The sequence below is a fragment of the Acinonyx jubatus genome, chromosome D4, assembly GCF_027475565.1.
Source record: "Acinonyx jubatus isolate Ajub_Pintada_27869175 chromosome D4, VMU_Ajub_asm_v1.0, whole genome shotgun sequence".
Lineage (NCBI taxonomy): Eukaryota > Metazoa > Chordata > Mammalia > Carnivora > Felidae > Acinonyx > Acinonyx jubatus.
This window is the reverse complement of record NC_069391.1, coordinates 34,725,448-34,752,354: the sequence shown is the minus strand read 5'-3', so window position 1 is coordinate 34,752,354 and position 26,907 is coordinate 34,725,448. Positions and strand designations below refer to the sequence as shown.

General features: G+C 39.0%; 1 protein-coding gene across 7 annotated transcripts in view; it reads left to right on the top strand.

Annotated features, from left to right (window-relative positions):
* The window catches only part of FRMPD1 (FERM and PDZ domain containing 1), an 87,952-nt gene that overhangs the window by 33,999 nt on the left and 27,046 nt on the right, over positions 1-26,907 (top strand). For 6 of the 7 annotated variants that reach the window (XM_027039463.2, XM_053204919.1, XM_027039466.2 and 3 more), the window contains 4 exons: positions 5,469-5,573; positions 16,012-16,169; positions 17,054-17,156; positions 20,013-20,058. In XM_027039463.2, coding sequence (XP_026895264.1) covers positions 5,473-5,573; positions 16,012-16,169; positions 17,054-17,156; positions 20,013-20,058 — 408 coding nt within the window. In that variant the 5' untranslated portion in view covers positions 5,469-5,472. Of the gene's footprint in view, positions 1-5,468; positions 5,574-11,959; positions 12,189-16,011; positions 16,170-17,053; positions 17,157-20,012; positions 20,059-26,907 lie in introns of those variants that run through there. The other variant, XM_027039470.2, reaches the window with a different exon arrangement.

Genomic DNA, 26,907 nt, shown 5'->3' with positions numbered 1-26,907 from the left:
TATATATTTCCACCAATTTTTAGATGCTACTTTCCATCCTATTAGCAAATATTAGAATATTCAGGGGTACCTGGGTGGCTCTGTGGGTTAAGCGTCTGACTTCGGCTCAGGTCATAATCTCACAGTTCGTGGGTTCAAGCCCCACATCAGGCTCTGTGCTGACATCTCAGAACCTGGAACCTGCTTTGGATTCTATATTTACCTCTCTCTCTGCCCCTCCTCCCCCCCCACTCTCTCAAAAATAAATCAACATTAAAAAAACATTTTTTTAAATGGGAATATTCAGTATTCATGAAATCTATCAGGGAGTGAAAACTGGTACCTTCTTGGAAGCAATTTGACAATACACATCCAAATTCTTAAAAATGACATATGCTTAAATTCATTAATTTCACTTTGAGGAATTTATCCCAAGGTACTATCTAGGAAGTAGCCATTTACCATAAATAGGGATGTTCGTTGTAAAGCTTTTGTAATACTGAAAAATTGGAAATAACACAAATGTCCAATGATAGATTTACTGAATAAATTTTGATATGGCCAGAGAAAATAACACTATAAAGCAATTTAAAATGATGATGATCTAAATGCTTAGATATTAATATGGAATGATATTCATGAAATATTAAGTGGGAAAATTATAATATCTCATTTTAATAAAAACATAGCATGTATAAGCATAAAAAAAGAAAAATTAACAGTTGATAACTCTGGGATGTATGATTACAGGTGATTTTATTTTCATTATATTTTTCTGTGTATTTTACTATATGCATATATTCAGTTTTTAAAATTTAGCTAACATAATTAACAATAGCTAAATAGTTAAAAAAAAGAAAATAGTACTAAGGGTTTATAATAGAAATCAACAGTCCCTGCCCCACTCTTCCTTAGCATCTAGTTACTTTTCTTAGAGGCAACCTCTTTCAACTCTTCTAGCTATATCCTCTGCTTTTTTTCCCCTCCATGTTTCTGAGAAATATGCTTGCATTACTATTGCATAATTTATTAATTTTAGAGATTATTTAATTATTGTGGTTAATGAGGTTTTAGCTCTTATACCACTACATCAGCTCCCCTTCACCATAGCCTCCCCAAATCATATAAGCTGTTTTTGAGGAATCATTTTTCAGTGTTTACATTATTATGACAATGCAAATATTGTTCATTTCTGAGCCAAGTAATGAACTAAAATTTGGTTACCTTAACCATACAACCTTTTGTTTTTCTTGTATTTCAGAATTTCCTGTTTTTTATTTGCTTAGTTTTCCATGTACCTATTGCTAATTCTTTTCATACCCTCCAACAGCTTCTCAGTGAATTTTTCTGAAGAAACACATAAGATAATCTATATTCATCTTTTTTTCCTAAGACCTTGGTCTTCATGCACCAATCTGTAAGGTTGCTCTTTATAGGTCTCATGTATAGGCACTACCATAGTACATCCCTTCATAGTCATCCTGGATGTTCCCTTTGCCTCCTCTCTGTATTCCATCCCCAATTTCCTGGATCCCATTTCCTTATTTACTTCCTTCTTTTGCTGGAGCACATCCTCTATGCTCATCCTGAGAAAGGGTATAAGAGAGGTAAATTGTCTGAGATGTGAACGTATGAAAATGTGTCTACTATTTGATTGGTAGTTTGGCTGGGTATAGAATTCTAAATTGAAGCAATTTTTCTTCAGAAATTTGAAAACATGGCTTCAATGTCTTCAGGCTTCCATTGTTGTTACTGAGAAGTCTAATGCCATTTTTATTCTCAATTGTTTGTGTGCCATCTATCTTTTTCTCTGGAAGTTTTGAAGATATTCTCTTCTTTTAGTTTCTGAAATTTTACAGTGTTATTTCTTGATATGGGTCTTTTTTTTTCACTTATTATTCTGGGCACTTAGTAGATAATCTGGAAACGGGTTTTTCAGGGAAATTTTATTGAATTATTTTATAATTTTCTTATCTCCATTTCCTTTGTTCTCTCCTTCTGGATTTCCTCTTAGATAAATATAGGACTCCTGGATTGATACTATACATTTCTAAGTTTCTCTGTTTTCCCTGTCTTTGGCTTTTGGTTACTCTTTTCTGTAATATTTCATTGACTTCACTGATATTCTCAACTTTTTAATTGAACTTTTAAATTCTGCCTATATTATTTTTAATTTTCAAGTGTTCTCATTCTCTGCTCTCTTTTTCCAAGAAAATCCTCTTCTTGTTTCATGGATGTAATATTTTAAGGCTCTATGATTTTTTTCCTTCTGTTTCCTGCATTGTCTCTGTTTCTTCTAGGTTTTTCTGTTTGATATTTTTTCATAATGTAGGCTTTTCTCAAATATCCATTCATGTGTAAGAAACTTTGTATGATTTGTGGGGCTCACTGAATTAACAGGTTTCAGTGCATGATGATCAGGCATCAAGTTGCCAGAAGTATCATCATCTAAAGTTCTTTTCTATGGTTCTTTTTAATTCTCCAAAAAAAGGATTCTCTAGTCTCTTGCTTGGGATGTAGAGTCCTAGCTGCCAGTATTTGGGGAGGGGGGCAAAGGAAGAGGCAGAATGTCTTGTCATTCAGTAAGAAGAGTTTTAATCCTTTTATTTTTTCAATCCTGCAGTCTCTATTGGGCCTGGTCTCCCTAAGTCTGGAGGCTCTCTGGTTTGATTTCTCCAGAGAATAAGACTCTTGTCTCCAGTAAGGTGAAGAAGGAGTGCTTGTCTTAGTGGGCAAAGGGAATGGGCTGGGACCTGTGAGTAAAATTGCTCCTTATAAAAATCCATTTCCATATTTCCAGCCCTATGCTTTATCCCTGCCTTCTCCCATGCCTGCTACCTCTAATTCTTGAGCCATCTTAGGAAAACTCAGCTCATTTTTCATCAGAATCCATGAAAGCACATAGGTTTCTGTTTCCTTTTCTCTGCTCAGTTACCTCTCCTCCAAACAGTTTCTATCTTCCCAACATTGTCTATATCTCTCAGGTACCATCTTCTCTCTTATTCTATAGGTTTAATTGCCTTTATAGTCCTTTGCTGTAATTTATGAGAGAAGAGAAGAGATTAAGACATAGTTTCAATTCACCATATTTAACCAGAAATCTACCGTCTCTTTTATAATTTAAAAAAAGCAAGCTGCCTAGAACTAAAGACAGCATTCAGGTCTGATGTTCCTATTGTAGAATAAAACTAGACCGACATATCCCTTGATCTAAGTGGAATTTATTTTTGTTTGCAGCTGTTTTTTGTCCACTAATTTGTATTTGCCTGCCATTTAACTGAAAAGTACATATATTTCTCGCTTTCAAAGTGGTCAAGTTGGGTGTCCTGCTTACATTTTTGTGTGCCTTGCCAGTGCACTTCTGGGATAGATACTGCTGTTACTCTGTTGATTGCCGATAGATTCTTCTTGCTTACATTTTATTTATGATATTCACTTTGGTATTCACAAGAGAGATTGTATTTTTACTTTATTTGTCCTGTTTTATCAGAATTGATGTCAATGTTATACTGACTGCTCAAAAAGATTTTGGGAGCTTTCCTTTTTTATAGTCTAGAACAGCTAAAACAGCATTTGGGGAAATTTGGGGGAAAATAAACTAAGAATGGTTAAAAGTAACATGGTATCCAGGATTGGATCCTGAAACAGAAAAGGAACATTTGTGGAAAAACTGGTGAAATCTGAATAAAGTCTAGAGTTTAGTTAATATTATTGGACCAGTGTTAATTTTGACAAAGATACAATGACTCTGTCAGATGTTAACATTAGAGGAAACTGAAGGGTATATAAGAACTCCCTATATTATCTCTGCAACCTTTTTATATATCTAAAGTTATTCCAAAATAAAAAGTTTATATTTAAAATAAAACAATTTATCAGGGTGAGGTACATCTTAAAGATTTGTAAGAACTCACCTTTGAATCTGTCTATGCCAGGGACTTTTTTGTAGGGGTATCTCCTTATCAACTTTATGTTCTATGGTAATTGTCTTTTTAGATTTTCTGTTTCTTACAGGGTCATATTACATCATTTATATTTTCCTTGAAAACCATCTGTGTCATCAAGGTTTTAAAATGTATTTGTGTAGTGTTAACATAATCTCTTATAATTCATTTTTATTTTCTCTCTAGCCATACTTATTTCCCAATGTCATGTTTCCTTTTGTGTGGTTATTTATTGGGTTGTGAAATTAATTTGGTGAATTGAGGCAATATTTTAAAAAGTGAAAATAACTAGGATAGAAAAATAGAAATATATATATACTGTTTCATGAAATTTTAATCTCCAGCATATGTGTGTTTTCTTGGTAACCTGACAATATCTATCAAAGAACAAATACATATAACTCTTGATCTAGTAATTCAATATTTGGGAAATTATCCAGATACATAATTGCATACATGCAGAAATGATATATGTGCAACATAATTCATTGCAGTATCATTTATAAAATAGCAAAAGATTGGCAATAATCCAAATGTCTATCAAGAGAGGACTACTTTTTAAATTACAGCACATTCATACAGTATAATACTCAGGGGTTGTCAAAAAGAATGAAGAAGCATTCTATGTACTGATGTAGAAAGATACCAAGGATATATATTCTAAGGAGAAGAAAGCACAGTACAGAACAAGGTTTATGATGTACTATCCTTTGTGTTAAGAGGAGGACATATAAAATCTTTATTTGTATTTGCTCATATAGGCATAAAGAAACTCTGGAAAGAAAAAGGAGTAGAGCAGTGATTATGAATGAGTGTGGGAACTGGGTGGATGAAGGAAGGATAGAAGGGAGATTTTTCGGGGCACCTGGGTGACTCAGTTGGTTAGGCGTCCAGCTCTTGGTTTTGGCTCAGGTCAGTATCTCACAGTTTGTGAGTTCAAGCCCTGCATCGGGCTCTGTGCTGATGGCACAGAGCCTGCTTGGGATTCTCTCTTTCCCTCTGTCTTTTCTCCTCCCCTATTCATGCTCACTCTCTATAATAAGTAAACTTTAAAAAAAAAGAAAATACAAAATACTGAGCAAAAGAAGTAGCAATCAGAAGAATAGCCACAATGTGATTAGAATGCTCCCACGTATATGCAGCTCCCAGTGCAGGCAAAACTAAGCTGTGCTGTTCAGGGACGCATGCATACTTGGAGGCAGCAAGCAGTGTCACGTAGTAAGGTGTGTCTCTTACAATGGGTCACAGTCACAGTTTGAGAAACCTTATCTATTTTATTCCCTAATCCCTCTCTTTAGTTGTTTAAGATGTAGAAAGCTAATCTGTTTCCCATGACTGTGTACTTCTTAGGCAGAGGGCTGCTATAAAGTTGTCCACTCTACAGACACTGAGGACCTGTTTGTGTTAATTTCAAAGAAAAGAGAGCCCTAGTTATTTAATCAGCATGTCCTTAAATGGGCAAATACAGGAAATGTCATAGTGATTTGTCAGATCCTCTTCCAAATATTTTGGTTAGCTTCTTAAGAAAACTCTTCTTCCTTGTAGGTAAATGGAAGAGCTGGAGACCAGCTTATTGCAGACACGGAAAGCACACAGAATAGAACAAATGGTGGCAAGATGGCTACGGCGTTCCCGGGACAGCTCGGCCCGGTAAGGCTCCTGGGCCAGCAGAGATTTCTGTCTGTGAGGATCTGGCATCCCCGCGGGCAGAGCTTTCGCCAGTCTTGGCAGCACCTGGGGATCAGTCTCCAGTTTGCTTTGTTCTTACCCCATATGGTGGGGGGAAGCATAAACAGATCGGCAGTTTTGCCGGAGTGCCTTTCCGTCTGTCCCCTTCCACCTCTTCCCTTGGTGTCTCTCACCATGCACCCACAATGTACACTCACACCAAACTCATACACACATTTACAGACACTCGCACACAAATGGACTTACACACACAAACACACTTCGTACATACTCACACTCATGTGCACATACTCTCTGGAATATACTCACCCACATACTCTTGAACAGACACTCACACATTTCTGTCTCTCTCTGTCTCACACACACCCCTTGTCTTAGTCCTTGATGTGAGGGTCAGGAGATCTGCTGTTGATACTCTTTCCCCGTCTTTGTTTCCAGCAGCTGTTCCTTCCTTGCAGTCCCTATTTCATTCTAAACAAAATAAAATGAAATCAAATACAGATCTGATTTGACTGCTACAAGAGAACTTAAAATATGTTCTGTTTTGAAGCGTTCATTTTCCATCTCAGATTTCCCATCTGGCCCTGCCACAGAGATGAAATATCATGTGTCAGGTGTTTCTGAGGCACACATTCTTCCAAAGGAACTGGAAACAGCTGTTGTGCTGCTGAGCAATAACCCTTGCTCAGAACCACACTGCCCTGTGTCCAAGGGCTCCGATCCTCACACACTGTGGTGAGATAAGGCTGGTAGAATTAGCCCCGTGTCACAGGTGAAACACCTGAGGCCCAGAGACAGACTTGTTTACGACCATCCCCACCCCGTGTTCAGAAATCTTTGATGGGTCCGTATTTCTTACAGGATACATTTTAACATTTTTGGTTAGGCATTCAAGGCTCTCCGTGATTGACCCCTAGTACTTTACAGCTATTTGTCTTACTACTCTGCTTCATTCACATCATACTCCAGCTAAAATGAACTATTATTCATTGTTCCCCTACTATAAGCAACCCCTCTTCTCCTTTCACCCCTTAGACTGGGGCTCCTGTGCCAGATCCCTTCCTCCCAACTTCATGCATACAGAACCCACCCACAGTTCAAGGTCTGGCTGAACCATTGGGTCTTCCATGAAATGTTCCTTAGACTTAACCACTCCCATGGGACCCCATAGTATTTGATTGGTAGCATCGGCAGGGTGCTCCTCCTCATATGTTCAACTTATTTGAGCACATCTCTCTTTTTCCTTCTGGACAGTAGGCCCTATGAGCGCAGGGAAAGTAGTGGCCTCGCCTGTTCAACCCAGCAGTGATTGAGTTCCAAGAGAGTGATTGCAAGTGGTCAAGTAGTACTTGTGATGAATGGGGAAACTGCCAGGTACATCGCTTCCTAAAGTGAGTTCTGCAAACCCTAGTCCTATGTTATGCTGCTCCACTGAAGGTTTGGAAGTGACACAGCCCATACTCCACTCCCACCCACTTCTTGCATTTTGCACAGTGCATTTTTGCACATTAAAGGCCCTGAGATTCCTGCAGAGAAGAGACCTGTGTAACTTTAATTTGATGTTGCCTAAATATTTGACCTTTGGTACTCTCTAATATCCTGCTTTTCTCACAGAATGTAAATAAAAGGCGACACTGACCTGTAGGAAGTTTTTTTTATCCAATGTCTTTTCTGAGATACCTTTTACATATCATAAAACTTACCCACTAGAAGTATATAGCCCAGTGATTTTTAGTATACATTTAGTATATGTACAGAATTGTGCATTCTGTGGTGCAATCACCACAATCCAATTTTAGAACGTTTTTAATACCACAGGAAGAAACCTCATACCTGTGAGCAGTCACTCCCCATTTGCCCTTCCCCCAGACCCAGGCCACCACTCCTATACTTGCTGTCTCCATGGATCTGCTTATCCAGGATATGTCACATAAATGGAATTATATAATATGTGGTCTTTTGTGTCTGGCTTCTTTAACTTCGCATTATGTGGACAAGTTTCATCCATGTTATGGCATGTATCAGTATTTCTTTTTTATTGCCAAGTAATATTCCAGTATGGAATATTTTCTTTGTCCATTCATCAGTTAATATACACTTGGGCTGTTTCCACTTTGGGGCTAGTATGAATAATGCTGCTATGAACGTGTGTGTAAAAGTTTTAGTTGGAACATATGTTTTCATTTCTCTTGGGTATATACTTGGGAGTGGTATAGATGAGTCACGTGGTAACTTAGTATTTAACCTTTGGAGGAACTGGCAGACTGTTTCCAAAGTGGCTATACCATTTTACATTTCCACCAGCAGTGTATGAGGGTGCCAGTGTCTCCACGTCCTCGCCAACACTTGTTAATATCTTTTCCTTTTCTATTGTGGCCATCCTAGAATGGGTGAAGTGGTATCTCATTGTAGTTTAAAAAAATTTTTTTTAATGTTTATTTATTTTTTATAGAGAGAGGGAGAACGTGAGCGGGGGAGGGGCAGAGAGGGAGAGGGAGACACAGAATCCGAAGCAGGCTCCAGGCTCTGAGCTGTCTACACAGAGCCTGAGATGGGGCTTGAACTCATGAACTGTGAGATCATGACCTGAGCCAAAGTCAGATGCTCAACCACCCAGGCGCCCCTGAGCAAGATTTAAAGAAACATGAAGAGCTTAATGCAACTTGGAGCCTTCTTGGTGCTGGGTTTTATCCTCAGGGCTTAAAAAGATTCCTTTCAACTTACCTTGAATCTTTTTTTTTTTTTAATGTGTATTTATTTTTGAGGGCGAAAGAGAGCGGGAGAGGGGCAGAGACAGGGACAGAAGATCTAAAGCAGGCTCTGTGCTGACAGTGCTGACAGTGGAGAGGCGGACGCGGGGTTCAGACCTACAAACCATGACATCATGACCTGAGAGGAAGTCAGACGCTTAACCAACTGAGCCACCCAGGTGCCCCTCAACTCAACTTGAATCTTAATGCTAATGAACACACACATACATGTTGTAGACACATGCACACACACACACACGCACACACAGGCACACATGTACTCACATACTTGTGTGCACATATACACGTATCGTGACATCTTTGTGTCAGAAGCCCTTCCTGTTGGTATTACATGTTTTCCAAATTTCCCTGTTCATTGCAACTATACAACTATTTCCTAATTATAGGGATGGCCTTACTTGGCCTTTCTCATATTCCTAGTGATGTAGAAAGACCATTCCAGACAACCAGTTTTTTATAGCTTCTTGACCCTAGGCAAAAGTGGGGAGGTCTGAGAACAGGCTGGAAGGTTCCTGCACTGCACCTTCAGAGTTGTCATTATCTTCTGAATCTCCTTTTTAATGTAATAATGGAATAACTACTTCTCTCAACTGTAGGCCTTCACCCTATAGCACTATACTCCCAGTGTCTACATTGCATGGTCCCTAGAAACTGCCGTTAAGTATAGTCCTATGATTACACTACACGCTACATTTCTGTCTGGTACAAACTGCTCCCTCTATTTCAGCTTTCTTTGAATACACTTTAGATTAAAAATCCACCTTATAACAGACTTTAGCTTTTAAAATCATTCAAGCTGAACACGTAATGCAGTGTTTAAACATAGATTCAAAATAGTTTCTCCACATCCTGCTGGACTCAAAGGTGAGTTCTTTGTTGTTACAGCATAGAAGTAAAATATATTTTCTGATGTAACAGAGAGCAGATAAAAAGCCAGAGAATATCAGAAGCATAATCTATTTCCATGTGGTATTTTTTCCTTTTCAGCATTGATCAATTCAGTATGAACTAATGACCCATAAAATATAGAATTTGTCTACTCTAGACTACTTTCATGATAAATGTAACATGTTTTTTTTTTTTCTAGTCCTACCGTAGGCCAAATCCAACTATCTGGCAGGAATTCCATTGTGGAGCCACAGGTCTTACGCTGTTCCAGTGTAAAATCGTAGAAATGATCTCAGATTTATGGTTCGAAGCCATTACAGAGGAACCAGACATAAGTTTTTGAATTATCAGTGCTCAGTTTGATATTTATAAGATGCTTCAGAGGAGGAAATTTTGCTGCAGAGATCATTTCCTTCAGCTCCCTGTCAAATATTAAACATTCTTTGTGAGGAGAGGCCATGGTTTGGTCATGTTCTCAAGCAATCCCTTTCCAAACAAAAGCTGAAATGTGGCCTGTGGGGGAAAATGTCAAATCCAGACTTTGGGCCAAAGCCACTGACACTGTGCAGGGATAAGTCAACACAGTGGGGCCTTGTTTGTCTACCATTGTAGAAGAACGTACCCTTCCAAATGGAAAAATCAGATAACTGAAGACTATGCATTTGAAAAGCATAAGTTGGATTCTATTTTAACCGTGTGGTAAGGTTTATTTTATCTTTTATTCTCCATATGTCAATTAGCCTTACTATATGCCTAGCATTGAGTTTTGTACATGGGTCAAAAAAGACATGTTTTTTGCCACAAAAATCATAGCCTAGAGAGGACAGGAGACTTCACGTCATTGCAAATATGTATATTTCAAAAAAAAAAAAGGAGTACATGTTCTGTGGGTGTGTTCAACAGAAGGAGAGATTTATGCCAAAATCAGAAGATAGAGTAGGGGTTGAACTTCTTTGGTAAATTTCTGGAGAGCGTATGCTGTCAGGGGTTATCGGGGTGAGTGAGGGAGGATTCTAGGTAAAGGGAAGAGCTTGGGTAAAAGCCAGTTAATTTGAAGAAATCCAAGGAGAGTAGTTTGACTAGAACAAAAATATCAAGAGAATGAAAGGCTTGGTTGTAGACACTAGAGGGGTGGGCAGGAGCTGTATTAAACCACATCAAGGATTTCGGATTGGTCCATTCAGTCAGGGGAGACATCCGAGCAGGGTTGTATTTATAAAATCAGTCTGGGTACTGGATGGAGAGTCATTCAGGAGAGACAAAAGTGAAAAGTAGAGAGACCAGTTTGGAGACTCTTGGAGAAATCTGTCTGCAGGACAGGTAATGGGGGCCTAAAATGGAATGCTGGTTGTGGAGATAGAAATGGACGTCTTTTGAGATCTTTAGGTGTTGTGACCGATCAGATAATAGGGATGAGAGCAGGGTAAAGTCAAGGATGCTTCCCAGGAGTCCTCATGATACCATTTATTGAGCTCTGGGACATGGAGAAGATGAGTCCTAATTAATCATAGGGCAGAGCTGTATATCCAATTAAGCAAACAAAGGAAAATGACAAATATTGAACTCTGTTACTTACATTCAAGTGGTCTGCTGTTTATTAATGTTTATACGTACATTTTCACCTTTTGCCAGTCATTTGAGTTACTGTTTTGTATCCTGCTTTCTGTGTACAATATTTTGCTCATGTATTTACCCAATAAGTAAATCTTGCTGCAGAAAAATGATCTTCACTCAGCACTGTGAGAAATACAGAGGTGGGTAAAAAGTGGTTCCTACGTTCAGAGAATTTACAGACTATTTGGGGTAATAATATAAGGAATCAGATAGCTATCAATGCAACTTGAGGTGCCATAAGAGAGGGCCAGAGTTTTGAGATGAGAGAATTTATGTCTAGAATAATCTGAGTTCTCCCTTAGGAAGGGGGTCTGAACTACAGTTTAGAGGATGCTCTGAAAGGGTATTTTCTAAGCTGTGTTTCCATGTATGTCTAAAGTTCTTAGGCTTGTGATACTTAGGCTTGTCTTGGAGTAATTCTTCACTGAGCTCAGTTTATCTATCTTCTGTTGATTTAGTTTGAGTTTTTCCACTCTTCTAAATGAAGCTGTGATAAATATTTTTGAATATTTAAGAGGTTGGGTGTTTTGAGCTCATACTCTATTCTGGGACTTTACCAGGCCTGGGGAACACAGAGATAAATACCCTTGTCTTTTAGGAACTCATAGTCTAGTACAAATAATATTTTATTTTTTGTTTGGGGTGATTACTTTGAGGAATGGCAGTCAGAATGGTAACAGAAGGTCAAAGAAAATGATCAGATTTTAAATTCATATTACAGTGTCCCTGATTATTTTCTAGAGAAATTGAATATCCAATTTATATGGTCAGCCTTAAATCCCAGGGGTTTATTATTTTTATTTACATTTGGTTCTTTACTTGACATGTAATAGTACTCTGTAGCCCTTTTGACTGTACTTCTTTAATTAATAAAGTGCATTCTCTATGTTATTTACCAATTTTATTTCTTCATGTACAAGTTGTCGATGTACTTAGTTTTAACATGTGAAGTCTGGGTATTTACTGCATGTGTTTATGCCCATTCTTCATATGTTTGTATTGCAGCCTTCCCCCACCCCCCGCCCAGAATTTTATTTTTTTTTAAGCTGATTCGCCTTATTTTCAACAGCTTTATTGAGATATAATTTGTGTACTCTACAATTCACCCACTTAAAGCATACAACTCATTGGTTTTTAATACATCCACAGAAATGTACAACCGTCGCTGCAATCCATTTGGGAAGATTTTCACCCAAAAAAGAAACTTCATACATATTAGTAGTTCCTTCCAGAATTCTCCTGCTTTCAGCCCTAGGCAACTACTACTTTGTCTCTAAAGATTTGCCTATTCTGAATATATCATGTAAGTGGAGTCACGTGGTATGTGTTTGTTTTTGTGGCTGGCTCCTTTGACTTAGCATAATGTGTTCAAAGTACATCCATATTTCAGCATGTATTCATATTTTGTTGCTAAATAATATTGTGCTGTGGAATATTTTCTTTGTTATTTCATCAGGTGATGTACATTTGGACGGTTTCCACTTTGGGGCTATTAGGAATATTGTTGCTATGAGTATTTGTATGCGAGTTTGTACGGACATATGTTTTCATTTCTCTTAGGGTTATATGTAGGAGTGGCCTTGGTGGGTCTTATGATGTTCAATGTTTAGTCTTTTGAGGAACTGCCAGATGATATCAGGGCTCCATTTTCTCCACATCTTTGTCAACACTTGACCTGTCTTTTTGGTTATGGCCATCCTAGTGGGTATAAAAAGTGGTATCTCCTTGAGGTTTTGATTTGCATTTCCATAATGGCTAATGATGTTAAGCATCTTTTCATATACTTACCCATTGTTGGTATATCTTTGGAGAATGTCCATGTAAATTGTTCATCCACTTTTCATTATTTTTCTTTTTTGTTTGCGTTTATAAGAATTCTTTATTCTAGCTGCAAGGTTCTTATCAAATATATGATTTGCAAATCTTTTCTCCCACAGTGTGGGTTTTTTCACTTTCTTAATTGGGCCCTTTGAAACACAGAAGTTTTTAATTTTGATGAAGTTCAGTTTATCTGCATATTCATTGTCCCTTATACTTTTGGTATCCTATCCAGGTCACAAAGATTTACTCCTATGTTTTCTCCTAAGAGTGACACAGTTTTAGCTCTTATATTTAGGTCTTATGATCCAGTGTGAGTCAATTTTTGTTTATATGACGGAGAAATTACAAGCTTTTATGGCTTAAAGTTTTCCTTGTGTTTTCCTATTTTGTTATCCAATTTTTTAAATTTATTTGTATTTATGTGTGACTGAGGGCCTGGATATTGCATTTGATTTAAATATAAAGACTGACAATTCAGTTATTGGAAAATTTTAAGTATGTTTAGACTGATATGCTCTCTAAATATGAAATACACACTGGATTTTGAAGGCTTAATCTGAAAAAGAATGCAAAATATCTCATTGATTTTGTTGTTGTTGTTGGTTACATGTTGAAGTGATAGCATTTTGGATATATTGGGTTAAATAAAAAATATGTCAAACTTCGTTTTACCTGTTTTTTTCCACCATTTCTCATGAGGCTGTTAGAAACCTTACGTTTTACATATGTGACTTGCATTATATCCCACTTGGCCAGCACTGTACTGGGAGCTATAGTACAGAGCCTTTGAAGACGGGGGCCCCGATTTGGAACCCCCTTCCCAGTTGTGTGATTTTAAGTAAAAGTCTCTCAAAGGAAGATTCAGTCTCCTTATCCATAAAATAGGGATGATAATTACACCCACCACACAGGTTTGTTGGGAAGGTTAGGTGAGTGAGCTATGAAAATGTTGGCTCACTCCCGGGTACTTGCTTAATAAATATTATTAATGATTATCACCATTGCTGTTACTGCTACTTGTACCGTCACCAATTTATCAAGTTTTTTTTTTTTTTAATTCTGGAAGAATTTTTGACTGATATATTAAATCTATATTTTTGTTTAGAACTTAACATTTTTATTTTTTGTTAAAATTTTTTTAATGTTTATTTTTGAGAGAGAGACAGAGCATGAGTGGGGGAGGGGCAGAGAGAGAGGGAGACACAGAACCCGAAGCAGGCTCCAGGCTCTGAGCTGTCAGCACAGAGCCTGCCCTACACGGAGCTCAAACCCACAAACTGTGAGATCATGACCTGAGCTGAAGTCAGACGCTTAACTGATAGAGCCTTACAGGAGCCCCAGTATTTTTATTTTTTAATATTTAGTCTTCCCAACCAGGAATCCAGCATAACTTTAGCCCAATCCTTGTGTCTTCCTTCAATACGTCAGCTGATTAAGAATACCTAGCACCTAGGGGCGCCTGACTGGCTCAATTGGTGGAGCGTGCGACTCTTGATCTTGGGGTTGTGGGCTTGAGCCCCACGTTGGGTCATAGAAATTACTTAAAAATAAAATCTTAAAAAAAAAAAAAGAATGCCTAACACCTAATATACATCCAGCTGATCTGTTTTAATGAGTTATTGAGTGCTTTTTGAAGCTGTGTTTTTTTATCCTGCAACTCCACTCACCTTACTTTTTTAGCACCAGCAGTTCTCGTTGTTGATCATTTTGTAGGTATCACCATCCGTTTAAAAACAAGTGGTGCCTTCCATTTCCTGTGCTTATTATGCTTCTAACTGTTTTTCCTTCTCTGATAATGATCACACGCATTTTTCCCCCCCGCAGCATTTAATGGGAGTAGTGTCTAGGGTATCCTTCCTGTTGCTTTTTTAAAAGCACGTAAATGTTGATTTTTGGCTCTCAGTATAGTATATTATTATTTGGAAAGGCCCTTTCATAGCTTTAAAGGTTTTTTTTTTTTTAATCGGGAATAACTATGGGCTTTATTCACTATACATTTATTCACTATACATTTCCAGTTTTCTGTTTCTTCCCTGTCGTTAGGTCTGTCTGCTGGAACTTCTCAGTGTTACCCATGTGCTTGCCTAGAAGAAATCCCCTCTTTGCTTCTAAGCTGTGGGGGGTCAGGTCATCATTTGTTCAGACAGCCTGAATCAGCTCAAAGCTGGGGTCTGAGGAACTCCTTGGTGGATAATGTGCATGAGGCTTTGTACTTGGGGTTGTCACATGCATTTTGGTACCCTGAAGCCATTTTGTTATATTTCCTGATCCTTATTGAAGTTTGAGATCATTATAAATGACAGGTGATTTTCAGATAAGGGACGTCCTGTTGCATTAGACAGAGTTTGTGACAGTGTTTGGTAAATGGAGGAGAATAAATGATAGGGCTTAGCTGCAGAGCCCCGGGGGGACTGTTACTCCTCCACATTTCTGTTGTTTATTAATAATAATAAGCACCTCATCCCGTCACCATTTGACATTCCTCAGAAAGGACCACTGACTCTCAAAGGGGAAAAAATCATTTGCCACAGACATAGGAGAAATAGCTTGTGACTTGGTTTGTGGTTTTGAGACAGACAAAGCACAGCTTTCAACTTACCTGCTTTTAGACGTATAGAAAACATATGTTTTTAAAGATTACTGTAGAGGGAGTCTGAAGACCAGCTGGCATTTCCTACTGGAATCCTCACAGTTTACAAATTTGAAAGGGAAGTGAAATTCATCTCAAAGCTAAAAAGGAAACAAAATCACCAAAGAAACAATCCATCTATGCAGTTAGTCAGCATCAGACATCCAGACTGAACGGCTCCCCGATCCTGTTCATGGTCGCTGTTTTTCCTCTTCTGTACCTCTGCTGAAGCACTGCCTCCTTCCTGGAATGCCTGTCCATGCATCCAGGCATCCACCCACGCAGCAGCGGCCATTGAACATCTTCTGTGTGCTGGGATCTGGGCTGCGTACACATACCCTCAACATCTCTCAAGGTGCAGCTCCAATGCCCCCTCTTGTGGGTAGCAAATGCTTTCCTGATCCCCTCCTCCGCAAAGTTAAAACTGCTCTCCCCTTCTCTGAGTGCCCATAGTATGTCATGACTTCTCTTTTAGAGGCTGCTGCTGTTCCACTGGGTGTTTTTATCCCCTGGTGTTTGTGCCTGATCTCTGTCACGAGGAGAGTTGGGGTGTGCTCAGCTTTGCATCTTCCTCTTCCAGGATGCCTAGGGCTGTCCCAGTTTGTGACCACCACCTAGAATCCACCCCCTCTTTTTTTTTTTTTTTTTTTTAATTGTAAAACTCTTTCTCTTCCAGGGCTAAAGTTGCTGTAGCCGATGGGCCTCCCGGGATCTCAATCCAGACCCTCACCCCTATGAAACACACAGTAAAAATAGACAAAGACGCCCTCCTCCAGGACTATGGATTCCACATTTCCGAGAGCCTACCCCTCACAGTCGTGGCTGTCACAGCAGGTAGGGGCTGACTGGGAAACAAGAAAGGAGTTTGACTTCTGGGGGTGGGGGGGGGGAGAAGTAGTCCTGGATCTCGTCCCATCTCTCTGTCCTAGAATATAATTTCGAAAATGCTACCCCAGGAAGTTAGAAAGGGCACATCTAATTCTGACCTAATTCTGTCTAGAGCCTTGTACCTTCCTTTGGTGTGGGGAGGGAGGAAGCCGCAAGTGCACTTGCTGATCTGAACCCCAGGCTCCTGCTGGCCTCAGCCAGGGTTTTGCCCACCCGTGGCTCCCTGGCCAGTCTCAGGGCAGTGACAGTATTTGGATACGCTGGCTCTTCTCTCTGAAACCCTGCATGCTCCAAGCTGGGGAGAGTTTCTGGCCAGAGAGTAATAGAAATTATTGATTTGTTTTCACTGAGTCTTTGTAAAATATAGGCTGTATCATGGTGAAGAAGAACAGGCTGAAAATGTCTAGTGTTTGTTTTCATACATCAGCTATGTATTGATGTGAGATCTGGGTCTAGTTAAAATCTAATTTTGGTTTACATATACACGCATACGTGCGCGAGCACACACACACATCATATAGTTTTTTAGAGGTGAATGTAATAGATTCACTTGCCAGCCCTGTTGATTCAGGGGGTTTCTGCTAGTTTTCTTTCCCAGGACAGTCTCCTAATATCCCTTGAAAGTGACGGGTGGTAGGTATATTATCCACATTTTGTAAATAGGGAAACAGACTCATGCGAGCCCAAAGCTGGCTGAGGGGTTTGGAGGCGCGGGGAGTGAGCTGGTGCCCTGGGGACTGGATCAGCCTGCCATTCAGTTGTGCTGCTGTGACACCTGGGGTCTGGGCCCTCCTGGCATGAACACCAATTACTTCTTCTCTGTCCAACAGGAGGTTCTGCTCACGGCAAGCTTTTCCCTGGTGATCAGATCCTCCAAATGAACAACGAGCCTGCCGAAAGTCTTTCCTGTGAACGAGCAGCCGATATACTGAGGTACTAAATTGCCTCCATTATCCCCAGAGTTACACAGATGATCACAGAGCAAAGATGGGTGACAGGACAGGAATAACATAATTGATCTCCTCGTGGTTTTAATAGGGACCAGGCTCCTTTAAAGTGGCAGTAGCTGCCTCATTTTAGAATTCGGTTATACCGTGCTCCCCTTCATCTGCCTAGAGAAGTGACAGAGGGACACAGGGTGCTGTACTATGACCCCCCCTGCTATGCTAGACACTGTGCCAGGCTCTGCAGGGAAGGTAGTTATGAATAACACGTGGACGCTACCCAGTAAGGGTTTCTAGGGTTGTTGTGACATATGCCAAAGATCGAACCAAATTGACGCTAAACCTGTCAGTTCTGCTTTAATCCTTTTGATAAATATTCTTAAATGCCCTTGGACACACAGCCTGGTTGGCATATATGTAGTCTCACTGACCTGGCAGCTGCCGCCTTCTCCCTGTTGGCGTTGGGACCTGCGTCACTTCCTGCCTGGACCGTGATCTCTCTCAGAGCAGGTACACGGTGACTGCTCAGTTGAACGAGTGAAGATAGTTAGCACCAATTGCTGACCCTGGTTTTAAGACAGAGGAACGTAAGTGACAGAAGAGGAGAGGGCTCACGGACATTTCATAGGCACCTACGGGCTTTGTCTTTCAAATTTTTTGACACTGTTTTGATGACTTTAATATAAATATTAGAAATGAGAAACAGAGTTCCATGAAGGCCAACTTGAAGATAGTTAGATGATGCCTCTTTTGTGAGTGGGGTGGTTTTCATTTCCCAAGGCATATCATGCACAGCACACACTGAATAATAGGTAATAGTCAGAAAATCAGAGTAAGAGAAAATGAAAATACAGGAAGCACGCAGTCTCACTGTGGAGAGACAGGCATACACAGCTTAAGATTTATAGAGAATCCATCAAAGTTGTACAAAATAGAAGCCTTTCAACCAAGGCCAATATTGCTTCAGGATGACCAGAGAATAAATTGAGTGGGTGGGGCAGCCTCAGGAAAGGATTTGATGATTTCATTCCAGAATATGACATATGGTTATGGAAATCATGAAGTGTGCTTTCCCAGTTATTGGGTGATTTTCTCAAAGATGATCAATGCCAGCAAATTAAGTTTAGATTTTCAGCGATACTAATATTTCTGCCAGGCTAGATCAGACTGTGACTAACAAGCCAAATTATTGTCAAACTAAAGTGGTAGACTGGCATTTGGGTGGTTAGGTAACATTGAAGGCAGTCTGTTTACTGAGCACCTTCTCTGGGCAAAGAGCCTGGTGGGGCAAAGAGTCTGCTCCCCAGACACCTGCAGGCTGGTAGTGCGGAAGTGCCTCACGCTCACCCCTGTGAGGTTGAGGGCAGACAGTGGGTCAAGAGGAGCACAGGAAAGGGGTTGTAAAAGCTACAGATTCCTCCAACTTGGGGGGAAGTGGTGGTCTGAGAAAACAGAGGTCCAGAAGTAATTTAGCTGTACCTTTAATGCTGGGTAGAATTTGGCCTTGAAAGGTAGATGGAGGTGGAGGTTGATCCAGGCAAAGGAGTGATAAGCAGGAACCGCTGGGTGAGGAGCGGGGGTGGGGATGCTGAACAGGTCAGTTTGCCTAAGACACCAGATGCCTAAAGGAAGCTTCTGGGAAGCAAGGCCCACATGGTGGAGGGTCTCCAATGCTGACACAGCAAGTTCAGGTGTTCCTCTTTTCCTGGAAGGGTGAGCCCTCGAAGACCTCTCAGCAGGGAGGTTACTTGAGCCATCTGTGCTCTCTGCCATATACTGCATGTGGGGATCCCAGGACTGCTTTATTTTTTAGCTTAGTTCCCAGTGTCATTGCCACTTATAAAGGGAAAAATCCAAGCAAAACACTGGCACAACAAAACCTCTCTAATCCCTCCAAATATCTGTGAGGCCTGAATGTCCTTTTGAGAGCACTTGGACCTTGGTTCATTGTAGATTATCTCGGGAAAGGCCTGCTCTTATGGAAAATGGAAATGAGGCAATCCCCAGACACAGCTGCAGGTTGATTTTACCCATTTGAGGAAGGAACACACCAGCAGCAATTGGCCTAAATGCTCATATTGCAAGAAGTCAAATGGAATTATTTTGCAAATGGCTTCTCTATGTAGCAATGGCAAAGAAAAAGGAAAATATGGATTGATTTCCAGTTCTCTCCTCTAATACAAGATGCAAGTTAGGCTGTTGTCTGGTTGACTTTTATCATTTTTGGAATCTAAGACATAATAACAAGACAGAAATGTATAGTATCTTGATATGTGATTCGGCTCATTACACTGACCTTGTGTGCCCAAGCACCACAAACTGATTGGCTTTTACCTGATTTATGTGAAATACACATTCATTCATTCATTCATTCATCCATTCAATTTTAGTGAAATGTTTAGCCTAAGTTGTTTGAAAAAACAACCTGAGTTATCTGTGTTATTACTATGTTTTCTCTTAAAAGTTTTTTTTTTGACATAAACCTAGCTAATGGTCATACCAACTATATGAGTTCCCCATCATATAGACTAAATTAAACCTAAGTGACTTAATTAAGTGGCTGTAGGTATAGACTAGATGGTAGAGGTGGAAATTTGAAGATTCCCTCAAGGTGGGAGGGGTATTCTGGGACAGCTTCAGTTCGTTTGCAGAACATTGCTTTTCTCAACGTCTTTCTCAGTGTTGCTGAGCCAAAGATGCTGAGGCAGAAGAGGCTGGTTTATAATTCTGCCAGTCTTTTTGACCTTGGTGTGAGCGTGTGTACACACACACATGCACACACACATACACACACACAGCACCCAGAATGAGGAAATGTTTTATCTTTCTTTCTTTTTTTTTTCAGGGAAGCTGAAGACTCTCTTTCAATCACAGTTGTTCGCTGCACATCGGTAAATCTCTTGCTACATCACGTTAGTTTTATTCTTCTCATCCCCAAGATCCCAACCCACAGTGGGATATCCTTCAGAGAATGAATAGGGAAGGCAATGGCAGAAGGGACAGTGGCCAGGCAGTGGGCAGGCAGGCACTCAACGTTGCCTGAAGACAGCCAACGCATCAGTGTTGTGGAGGAAACAGATATGGGTCCAGGTTTCCAGAACTTGTGGTCCAGCTAAGGAGACAGATCCATGATTACACAAAGTGGGATGATGATAAGTGTACCAAACGACAAGTTTCAAGATAAGTGTAGTGTGTTGCGACTTTGGGCAAGTCATTAAGTTTCAGTTGGCATTTTTGTAAAACAGTGGTGATGACAATAATTGTCTTGTTTCTCTAATGCATTGTTATGAGGACAAGTGAGGTGTTGGATATGAAAGTGTGTCATCAGCTCTGAAGCTCATCACAAGACAAGGGGTGGCATAGACAATGGACTGGGAGGAAGTGGCAATCCTAAACACCAGAGGCCAAGGAGCCCTTTATCTGTGACAGGAAAAAGTATATAATCAAGTCATAAGAGGAAGAACTACCAAGGAGGAAAAGTTGACAGAAAACTCTCATCCGGAGTGACTTCAATATATACCTCTTAGCCTTGGCCACATAAAGACAAAAAAATAAATAGGGGCATGGGGAATTTCAGTAAGCATTTAATAATCTAACCTAATTGACCACATACTATGCTATCAAAGAAAGTCAATAAATTACCCAAATAACAAACTATATATCTCTTCCAAATATAATAAAATAGGAATTAATAACTATCAACAACTTAATTAAAACTATCCAGCCATTCAGAAATATGAATGCAGTCTCTCAAGTCAAGCAGAAAAGCAAAACTATACCGTTCTAGACTAGTTAGGAGAAAAAAAATTTTGTTTATTTATTTTTGAGAGAGAGAGAGAGAGAGAGAGAGAGGGCACGAACTGGGGAGGGACAGAGAGAGAGAGGGAGACACAGAATCCAGTGCAGCTTCCAGGCTCCAAGCTGTCAGCACAGAGCCCGACACGGGGCTCACACCCATGAACTGTGAGATCATAACCTGAGCCGAAGTTGGATGTTCAACCGTCTGAGCCACCCAGGCACCCCAGTTAGGAGAAAATTTAAAACTAGAAGTCTGCTTTTAACAATTTATGTGCAGTTGAAACTATACTCGGGGTAAAATTTATGGCCTTAGGTGATTTTATGATTTAATAAGGAAATTGGTCAAGTGAAAATTCAGTGAAAGAAGTTGGAAGAAACAACTAATAAAACAAACATAAAGCAGAATAAAGAAACAACAAAAATCTAAATGATGCTTTGGAAAACAAAAATTGTAAATTTGATAAGTAAATCCAAGAGCTAGTTTGTTAAGGGAAAAAAATAAGAAAATAGGAAAACTTTAAGGAAAAGAAATAGATGGGCCCAATGTGAAGAAAAGTAGAATATTTTGAAGAATGTAAAAAAAAATTTTAACATAAAAAGAGATATATACCATGTTCTTTCATGGGAAGACTATTATGAATACCTTGGTTATTCTCAATGTATATTCTTTTATATATAATAAATAGTATGTATTTATTTATAAATTTCTTTCCAAGTTAGCATACAGTGCAATAATGATTTCAGGAGTAGGATCCAGTGATTCGTCCTCTCTGTATAACACCTAGTGCTCATCCCAGCAAGTGTCCTCTTTTTTTTAAAAATTTTTTCTTTAATTTTAATTGTTTTTTAATAATTTACATCCAAATTATCATATAGTGCAACAATGATTTCAGGAGTAGATTCCTTAATGCCCCTTACCCATTTAGCCCATCCCCCCTCCCACAACCCTTCCAGTAACCCTCAGTTTGTTCTCTATATTTGTGAGTCTCTTCTGTTTTGTCCCCCTCCCTGTTTTTATATTATTTTTGTTTCCCTTCCCTTATGTTCCTCTGTTTTGTCTCTTAAAGTCCTCATATGAGTGAAGTCATATGATTTTTGTCTTTCTCTGACTAATTTCACTTAGCATAATACCCTCCAGTTCCATCCATGTAGTTGCAAATGGCAAGATTTCATTCTTTTTGGTTGGATATATATACAATCCATTGTATATATATATATATATATATATATATATATATATATATATATATATATATATACCACATCTTCTTTATCCATTCATCCATCGATGGACGTTTGGGCTCTTCCCATACTTTGGCTATTGTTGATAGTGCTGCTATAAACATGGGGGTGCATGTGTCCTTTCGAAACAGCACACCTGTATCCCGTGGATAAATGCCTAGTAGTGCAATTGCTGGGTCGTAGGTAGTTCTATTTTTAGTTTTTTGAGGAACCTCCATACTGTTTTCCAGAGTGGCTGCACCAGCTTTCATTCCCATCTCATATTAATGTATATTCTTAATGTGAATTCAAACTCCCCATGGGACTTGTACTTGGATTTTGACAGTTTATCAAAGTGAGACACATCAAGAAGATCTTTTTATAGATGCAAGAAAAGCATTTGACAAAATATAGCATCCTTTCTTGATAAAAACCCTCAAGAAAGTAGGTACAGAAGTAACATACCTCAACATTATAAAAGTCATATATGAAAGGCTCACAGCTAATATCATCCTCAATGGGGAAAAACTGAGAACTTTTCCCCTAAGGCCAGGAACATGACAGGGATGTCAACTCTCATCACTGTTCCTCAACATAGTACTGGAAGTCCTAACCTCAGCAATCAGACAACAAAAAGAAATAAAAGGCATCCAAATTGGCAAAGAAGAAGTCAAACTTTCACTCTTCACAGATGACATGATACTGTACATGCAAAACCCAAAAGATTCTACCAGAAACCACTAGAACCGATACATGAATTCAGCAAAGTTGTAGAATCGGTTGCATTTCCATACTGAAGTAGCAGAAAGAGAAATCAAGGAATCAATTCCATTTACAATTACACTAAAAACCGTAAAATACCTAGGAATAAACCTATCCAAAGAGGTAAAATATCTATACACTGAAAACTATAGAAAGTTTATGAAATAAACTAAAGAAGACACAAAGAAAAACATTTCCATGCTCATGGATTGGAAGAACAAATATTGTTAAAATGTTGATACTACCCAAAGTAATTTACACATTCAATGCAATTCCTATCAAAATAACACCAGCATTCTTCACAGAGCTAGAACAAACAATCCTAAAATTTGTATGGAACCAGAAAAGACCCCAAATAGCCAATGCAATCTTGGAAAAGAAAACCAAAGCAGGAGGCATCACAATTCTGGACTTTAAGCTGTATTACAAAGCTGTAATCATCAAGACAGTATGGTACTGGCACAAAAACAAACACATAGATTAATGGAACAGAATAAAGAACCCAGAAATGGACTTATAAATGTATGGCACATTTTTGACAAAGCAGGAAAGAGTACCCAATGGAAAAAAAGACAATCTCTTTAACAAATGGTGCTGGGAAAACTGGACAGCAACATGCAGAAGAATGAAACTTGACCACTTTCTTACACCATACAGAAAAATAAATTCAAAATGAATGAAAGACCTAGATGTGATATAGGAAACTATCAAAATCCTAGGGGAGAACACAGGCAGCAACCTCTTTGACCTCAGTAGTAACAATTTCTTACTAGACACGTCTCCAGAGGCAAGGGAAACAAAACCAAAAATGAACTGTTGGTATCTCATCAAGATAAAAGCCTTCTGCACAACGAAGAAAACAATCAGTAAAACTAAAGGGCAACTGACAGAATGGGAAAATATATTTGCAAATGACATATCAGATAAAGAGTATCCAAAATCTATAAAGAACTTATTAAACTCAACATCCAGAAAACAATCCAGTGAAGAAATGGACAGAAGACATGAAAAGACACTTTTCCAAAGAAGACATCCAGATGGCTAACAGACACATGAAAAGATGCTCAACATCACCCATCGTCAGAGAAATACAGATCAAAACCACAACGAGATACTACCTCACACCTGTCAGAATGGTGAAAATTAACAACGCAGGAAACAATAGATGTTGGCAAGGATGCAGAGAAAGGGGAACCCTTTTGTACGGTTGGTGGGAATGTGAACTTATGCAGCCACTCTGGAGACTTATTTTTCCTCAAAAAGTTAAAAATAAAACTACCCTATGACCCAGCAATTGCACTACTAGCTATTTTTCCAAAGGATACAAAAATGCTGATTCGAAGGGACACATGCACCCCAGTGTTTATAGCAGCAGTATCAACAATAGCCAAATTATGGAAAGAACCCAAATATCCATTGACTAATGAATGGATAAAGAAGATGTGGTATAGGGGGCACCTGGATGACTCAGTTGGTTAAGCATCCGACTCTTGATTTCAGCTCAGGTCATGACCTCACAGTTCATGAGTTTGAGCCCTGCATCAGGCTCCACGCTGTCAGCATGGACCCTGCTTTGTATCCTCCCTCTCCTTCTCCCTCTCTCTCTCTCAAAATAAATAAATTAACTTAAGGGGCACCTGGGTGGCTCAGTTGGTTGAGCATCTGACTTTGGCTCAGGTCATGATCTTACTAGTTCATGAGTTTGAGCCTCCATCAGGCTCTGTGCTGACAGCTTGGAGCCTGTTTCAGATTCTGTGTTTCCCTCTCTCTCTGCCCCTCCCCTGCTCACACTCTGTCTGTCTGTCTCTCTCTCTCTCAAAAATGAATAAACATTAAATAAATAAATAAACTTAAAAAGATGTGGTGTGTGTGACTGTGTGTATACACACACACACTCATACATACACACAATGAAATACCACTCAGCAATCAAAAAGAATGAAATATTTCCATTTGCAACAACATGGATAGAACTAGAGTGTATTTATGCTAAGCAAAATAAGTCCATCAGAGAAAGACAAATATCATATGATTTCACTCATGTGGAATTTAAGATGAACATAGGAGAAGAGAAGGAAAAATAAGATAAAAACAGAGAGGGAGGCAAACCATAAAAGACTCTTAAATTACAGAGAACAAACTGAAGGTTGCTGGAGGGGAATCAGTGGGGGGATGAGCTAAATGAGTGATGGGTATTAAGGAGGGCACTTATTGGGATGAGCCCGGGTGTTATATGTAAGTGATGAATCACTGGGTTCTACTCTTGAAACTAATACTACACTGTATGTTAACTAACCTGAGTCTAAATAAATAAATATCTTTAAAAAAAAAAAGTAATGAGGATGGCCTTGATGTACCAGATTTTAAAACTAATAAAGCTAAAATAATTAAACAAGATATTGGTAAAATGTTGAACATGTCAGTGTAATCCAATAGAAAGTCCTAGAATAGGTATTGATATAAGAATTTAGTATGTGGTAAATATGGCATCCCAAATCAGTGGGAGAAAAGATGATCATTCATGAAATTAAGCTAAGATGTTTCCTTAAGCATTTGAAAAAAATAAAGTCTCATGTCACATCATTTGATGTAATAATAATTAAATATAAAAAAACACAGAAATGTAGACAATATGGTTGGGTGTCTATCTGGTCGTAGGTTGTGGAAAGAATTCCTAAGTATATGGGGAGTGGGAGGAAGCACAATGGAACAAGCAGCTATTTGATTATGTGAAAAAAATTAAATTTCTATGACCCCAAAACTTCACAACACAAAACAAAGAAATTGTGGTCTTTTCTCATTTTTGACAAGTATTGTCTTTTGTTTTTATTTCTTGGAAATAGAATAGGGAAAAAGCAACCTATATAGGATTAAGATGTTTGCCATAAATATGACAGACCAAGTGCTTTTGTGAACAAATAAATGGAGATTCTTCTAAGAATTTGTCTATGAAATAATGTGAAACCAGTGTATTAAAAAAAGTACACTGAAAGCTAATCAGTATAAATGGTTGTACAGGTGTTAAGAGATTCTTTTTATTTAGCTGATTAGCATCTCAATGGAGAACATCTTAAACTTAATTAGATTTTTTTTTTCCTGCTGTTTTCAAGAAATGAAAGCAAAAGATAACACTTGTTGAGTCAATAAGAAGGAAATAGAGGGGTGCCTGGGTGGCTCAGTCCCTTAAGCATCTGACTTCGGCTTAGGTCCTGATTTCCCGTTTGTGAGTTCAAGCCCCACATTGGGCTCTATGCTGACAGCTCAGAGTGTGGAGCCTGCTTCAGATTGTGTCTCCCTCTTTCTCTGCCCCTCCTTGTCCCCCCCTTCTTGAAAATAAATAAAACGTTAAAAAAATTAAAAAAGAAAAAGAAGGAAATAGATTATAGTTGCATCCTCTTAAAAATGGAGTGTAGGGAGAGGAAAATTAATGTGTTACAGTACCACTCCTGAGATTCCCACGAGGTTCCCAAGAAGAGGAGGATGTGAATGTTGTGCTTCACAGGTCCTGCAGGAAAAGCTGACATTGGCCCATACCCTGAGAAATGCCCTGAGTATTATCTAGCCCATTCAGGCCTCTTGCCAGGAGTTATATGATCATAAGACAAATGATCATATATGTCTTACTTCAGCAAGGATGCTCATCTTTGCCATAGCGGATTCTTAGAGTTCTCAAATGACTTGAAATTGATTAGGAATGATAAAATCCAAAGTTGGGGCATGCCTGGCTCACTTAGTTGGTGGAACATGCGACCCTTGATCTTGGATTGTGAGTTTGAGCCCCACATTGTGTGTAGAGATTACTTAAAAAATCTTTAAAAGAATAAATAAAATTCAAAGTTGGAATATTAATTACTGCTTCTCTAAAACATAGAATTTTGGGGGAGGGGTGCCTGGGTGATTTAGTCAGTCGATTGTCCGACTCTTGATTTTGGTTCTGGTCATGATCTTACAGTTTTTGA